Genomic DNA, 6,093 nt, shown 5'->3' on the forward strand with positions numbered 1-6,093 from the left:
GCAAAGGCAGGCAGATCTCTATGAGTTTGAGGCCAGCCTGGTCTACAAAGGTACACAGAGAAACACTGTCTTGAAAAAACAACAAAACAAACAAACAAAAAACTTAACCCAACCAAAGACTGTGTCAGATGCTTCTCTTCCCATAGTGGTCTACTCAGCATACACAGCAGGCTCCCCATTCAAAATCAACAGACACCCAGGCAACTGTTGGCTTCCTCTGCTCCTGCTGTTTCTCCCACAAACCGGGCAGGGAGGGATGCCCATATGTCTACTGGATCAGTGGTTGTTGGCAGTAACTTCTAGAGGGAAAGAAGAACTGATTAGCTGAAATTACCTCCTATAAACTGATCCCTAAACTATATTCATTTTCAGGAGGAAGTATCATCTATTGGTAAAAGAAAAGGAGTCAGCCAGAGATAACCAAGCAAGAACACCTTGTCCAGTAAAACAGAACGTCTTAATTCCCTTAAACTTGGAGGCTGTAATGAAAAATCCCACAGTCAAGATAATTGACCTTGGTCCAACAGAGAGAGTGCTTTATTTTATGGTAATATCTACTAGCAGTCAGTAAAAATGAATTTCACAAGCCTCTGAGAAGACTAGAGAAGATAGGATTCAAAGTATGTCTTGTAGGAATCATACAAATACAGCCCACTCTGCTTTGTTGAGTCTTTGCTATAGTCGCAGGTTATAACTACCAACTTTGGTGCTGGAGAGAAGGAACACTTTCTAAGACCTCCATGGCTTCTGTAATCATAAACAGACTAGTTTCTCCTCAAAACCCCTCCCTAGCTTTTCATGGTAACTCCTTCTAAACTGTATAGGTGATCTGATTCGCAGAGCCTAAGTTACATACTGTAATTTCAGGAAGGCTGAAGAAAATAGTTTGTAGCTGACAATGCACGGACTTACAACAGTGGTTCTCAACCTGTAGGTCATGACTCCTTTGGGATCACACACAGATATCCTGCATAACAGATATTTACATTATCTTTCACAACAATAGCAAAATTACAGTTATGAAGTAGCACATGAGTTAAGGGATTAAAGCATTTGGAAGGTTGAGAACCACTGACTTACAGGGTGGGAATTACCTACAGTGTTGGATAAATCAAAACGAATGCAAAGGCCACTATTGTGGCTAAGTTGGCATTATATTTTAATCATCAAAGGATAGTAAAACTGTTTCTCTGGTTATCTTTTTGTGCGACCATTGGGATACATTTCATGCTAAGAACATTTATATACCATCAGTCTACTTTCAGATTTTGTTCTGGGAAAGATCTCCCCTGGCTTACTGTCCAGGGCTCATTCAGCCTTACTGCCCTTGGTTCCTACTCTGCTCCTGTCTTAATTTATTCTACATAGAGACCTCCCAGCTGTAGTTAGTACAAGACAACTGACCCGCTCAATGTCTTGGGGACCTCAAGCTGAGGAAGCAGCTGTGGCTCCACTCATTCAGCTGAATGGACTTCAAGGCCCAAGACAGCAAATGTCAGAGTTTACTGTGGAAGAGAGAAGCTCTGCCTCAACTGAGAGGTCCCCTTCCAGTCCATCTCCTAGTCCAGATATCCTGTAATGGTACCTAACCAAGCCTTCGTGCCATCTTCACCACTACCATCTATCTCTGGCCCCTCCCTGACTTCTTCTTGTCCTAAGTCTTCCTCATCTAAGAAATCAGGAAGCACAGCCCCCATTCCCTGCGGCCAGGTAGAGAGGCAGAATGCTCCATCCCAGGTATGACTGCTGGGGTTTAAGACCTGGTGGAATAGTCACAGCAAGAGAGGCTTTTATGAGGTGATTACAGCAGCTCTCAGGATCAGGTTCATATGCTTACAAAGGACTCCAGGGAACTGACTGGGCTGTATTTGCCTTTATATTTCCTGTACAGGACATGGAGACAGTGCCAACTACAACAGGCCGACCAGACACCAAACCCATCCCATCTTCGAGTCTGGACTTTCCGGCCCTCAAAGCTGTGAGAAATAAATCTCTACTATTTATTTTTTAATGTAGAAATTATCAACTTAAGATTTGCAAAGCCAATACTGGCAATATGCATATTTTACTAGTTTCCACGGAATTGACTTTTTTTACCTAGTGAAAGAATTAGGGACTGTAAAAATTAATTATGCCAATGTGGGGGTAGTAACTAAAATTTTTTATGGATTTTTCTATTACTATAATAAAGCAATTTCTATTTTATATCTATATCTATCACTTTGGCTACTGTTTTCAAATATATATTAAACACTTTTACCAAGTATTGTAGTAAGTCCTAAAGTACAACTCTAGACACAATTCAAATTTTTAAAGTTGGAAAAGCCACACATGGTCATTTGGGCTTATATTCATTATATCTCTTAGGATCTTTGACTCAACCTATTTTAGGGGTATGTTCCTTTTATTTCTAGAGCATGGACATTTTAAAAATGCCTACAGTGTTCCTTCTTACTTATCCTCTTCTCTCGATGCCCAATGCCCCAAGAAATTAAGTGTTTACTTCTGTATACTTCACCTTATTTCAGAAAGGATATAAGAAAGCTAAGGCTTCAAATTTTGAAAAGGAAGAGTGTCACAGAAAAGCACCTGTTTTTTTTTTTAACCAGACAAGGTTTCTCTGTATTGTTTTGGAGGCTGTCGGTCCAGCCCGGCCTCGAACTCACAGAGATCCGCCTGCCTCTGCCTCCCAAGTGCTGGGATTAAAGGCGTGCACCACCACCGCCCGGATAGAAAAGCACCTGTTTTTAATGTATTTAAATGTTATTCTTGTTGATATCATGAACCTCTATATAGTCATTTAAGATATTTTACAAATTTATTTTCATGCTTAAAATACATATATAGTTTTGCCTCAAGAGCCTTATGACTCAGTGTTCTTTGTTTTTTGTTTTTTTTGTTTTTAACCATACAGGAAGAAAGTCATACAAATCCGATAATTTTCCATGACACAGCATATGTAGAAATGTTGTTCCTGGCAAAAAGGTTCACTCCCTATGTTATGACATATACAAGAAAGAATGTTGTTCTAGAAAAGAACTGTGAAATGACGAAAGCTTTATTTAATGATCAACCCTATGCTGTTTCTAACCCTCAAAGACCTAAGCCTGTATTGCAGCACAAGGAGTTGTTCTTGCTCTTTGCTCAACTGGTACAACAGCGTCTGCAGGAGAAAAGAAAGAAGAAACTCGACCGTCTAGCTTCCGAAAACAGACTCCCAAACACACTTTATAACTTATCCCGCACTTTTTCCAGCATAACCAAAAAATTTGTGGGTTACTTTGATAAAGATGCTATTCAAGAAAAGAATGCTACGACAGATGAATTTGGAAGAATATTTTCCAAAACAAAACCACCACCCACATGCAAATTCACTGCCTTACCCCTCAAGTATGACTCAAAGCCTCTGAAAAACATAACTGAAATACGTAAACTAAACAACATAACCCCACTAGATAGCCTGCTAAGCTAAAAAGTCAATGACTCATAAAGAATTGTATATGCAGCAATATTTAAAAGCAAGAGGAACCGAGTTCCAAGATCATGGAAGAAATTCTCAAGTGATTATTAATGTTCTGACGGATGAAGTACACCATTCCTAGCTAGTATGAAGATGGAATTAGGGAATTATCAACAAGAGAGATTCACTGATTACTTAGTTTTTGTTGTGAGCCTAACTTTTAATGGTTGAGCCATCTTTCTAGCCCATTCATGTCTTATCTCACTTATCAGACATCCCTGTTGGCTATAAGACATTCTCATTCAGAACCAACTATCATGTACATTGATTAAAAAGTTGATGTCGGGAGCCAGAAAACATCAACAAACATGATTGAATGTCAAGAAAGATATACCATTGATTTATTAGAATGGAGTCAATAATAGATCAGCATTTAGAGACTCTTGGGAAAACAGTGCCACACAAGAAATGTATGTGATTAAAAAGGCTTTGTAAAACCTACTAGAACTGTGTGGAACTTTATTACTGTACTGTATTTTCCAGGCATCACTGTAGCTTTCTTTCTAGGTTGTGAAATAACTTAAATAGTAAGGTCTGTAAGTGAGAGGCTATCAACTGTGGAGTATTCTAAAATACATTGTTTCACATTATTTTTACCCTTTCTTGTTGACTCAAACAGTATAAAGGCAGAACTCTTCTTGAACTCTGGAAGTTTAAGTCCCATGTTCATTTAGAATACATTTCTTTGGGGGTTCCACATATTTTTCACTTAAAAGTAGTATTTGAAGGCAAGTGACTAGGCTTTCAGCCTACAACACATTTTTAGAATGCACAAAACCCTTGTTGCAATTCTCAGCATGCAAAAATAAATACATAAATAAAAACTGGTAGGGACAAATTCCAAGACTAACCCACAAACCCAGAAAAGACTGTTTAACTTATAATTTAATTACATAGAATTTTATGTGAAAATAAGTAATGATTTATTATTTCCAGTAGTTAGAAGGAAGCACTAGATAAGAGAAGGGTCTCCCAATGTTGACTAGGACTTGAGAACAACCAGACTGGATTAGAAGTATCCAATTAAGAGAATTTCTCCAGCTGCAACCAGGCAGGGCAGGAACCTATGGAGGTAGCCGTGCTTCAGCAGCTAAGACACTCAAGTGACTTTTCTCACACCTCAAATGCCCAGTCTTTCTCACTATCTCCATTATACCCATTTTCTTTGTTTTCCAGTTTGCTATAAGGCAGAATACCTCCCCCCAACTCCCATGCTAGGTCAAAAGAGAAAACATAGACTCTTTCTAAGCACCAACAAGAAAATCAAAAAACAGAACATACCTAATAAGAGCACAAGGGGCAGGGATACGATTTCCATACTCAGTATAAAATTTTTTTTGTCAAACACTTTTTCAGCATCTAGTGAGATTATCATGTGGTTTTCTTTTTCAGTTTGTTTATATGGTGGATTACACTGATGGATTTTTGTATGTTGAACCATCCCTGCATCCCTGCATCCCTGTATCCCTGCATCCCTGGGATGAAGCCTACTTGATCATGGTGGATGATTTATCTGATGTGTTCTTGGATTAGATTTGTCAGTATTTTGTTGAGTATTTTTGCATCAATGTTCATGAGGGATATTGGTCTGAAGTTCTCTTTCTTAGTTGTGTCTTTGTGTGGTTTGGGTACCAAAGTAATTGTAGTCTTGTAAAAAAAAAAGTTTGACAAAGTCCCTTCTGCTTCTATTGTGTGAAACAGTTTGGGGAGTACTGGTATTAGCTCTTCTTTGAATTTCTGGTAGAATTCTGCACTGAAACATCTGGCCCTGAGTTTTTGGGGGGGGATTTTGATGACTGCTTCCATTTCATTAAGGGCTATTTAAATTGCTTATCTGTTCTTGGTAAATGATATATATCCAGGAAATTGTCCATTTCCTTTAAATTTTCGAATTTTGTGGAGTACAGGTTTTCAAAGTATGACCTGATGATTCTCTGGATTTCCCCAGTGTCCGTTGTTAGTTCCCCTTTTTCAATTCTGATTTTGTTACTTAGCCTGTGCTCTCTGCCTTTTGGTTAGTTTGGCTAAAGGTTTATCTATCTTGTTGATTTTCTCAAAGAACCAACTCTTTGTTTCATTGATTCTTTGTATTGTTTTCTTTGTTTCTACTTTATTGATTTCAGCCCTCAATTTGATTATTTCCTGGGTCTACTCCTCCGGGGTGAGTTTGCTTCTTTTTGTTCTAGAGTTTTCAGTTGTGCTGTTAATTCTCTTGAGTGACTGTTCTCCAGTTTCTTCACGTGGGCACTTAGTGCTATAAACTTTCCTCTTAGCCCTGCTTTTAAATTGTCCCATAAATTTGGGCATGCCGTGTCTTCATTCTTATTGAATTCTAGGAAGTCTTTAATTTCTTTTTTTTTATTTCTTTCTTGACTAGGAATGGTGCAATTGCACATTGTTCAATTTCCATGAGTTTGTGGGGTTTCTGCAATTTGTGTTGTTGTTGGCAGCCCACAGAATGGGAAAAGATCTTCACCAACCCCACATCTGACAGAGGGCTGATTTCCAAAATACACAATGAACTCAAGAAGCTAGCCACCAAAACACCAAACAATCCAATTAAAAAGTGGGAT

At 38.5% G+C, this 6,093-nt stretch overlaps 1 protein-coding gene across 2 annotated transcripts in view; it reads left to right on the top strand.

The window, feature by feature from the left end:
* Window positions 1-3,961, top strand: part of CUNH1orf141 (chromosome unknown C1orf141 homolog) — a 51,064-nt gene extending 47,103 nt beyond the window's left edge. For both annotated transcript variants that reach the window (XM_040757434.1, XM_040757435.1), the window contains 3 exons: window positions 373-547; window positions 1,892-1,978; window positions 2,915-3,961. In XM_040757434.1, coding sequence (XP_040613368.1) covers window positions 373-547; window positions 1,892-1,978; window positions 2,915-3,472 — 820 coding nt within the window. In that variant the 3' untranslated portion in view covers window positions 3,473-3,961. The remainder of the gene's footprint in view (window positions 1-372; window positions 548-1,891; window positions 1,979-2,914) is intronic.
* The last annotated feature ends 2,132 nt before the right edge of the window (window positions 3,962-6,093 follow it).

Source organism: Mesocricetus auratus, unplaced genomic scaffold (assembly GCF_017639785.1).
Source record: "Mesocricetus auratus isolate SY011 unplaced genomic scaffold, BCM_Maur_2.0 Super-Scaffold_100014, whole genome shotgun sequence".
In the NCBI taxonomy this organism is placed as follows: domain Eukaryota; kingdom Metazoa; phylum Chordata; class Mammalia; order Rodentia; family Cricetidae; genus Mesocricetus; species Mesocricetus auratus.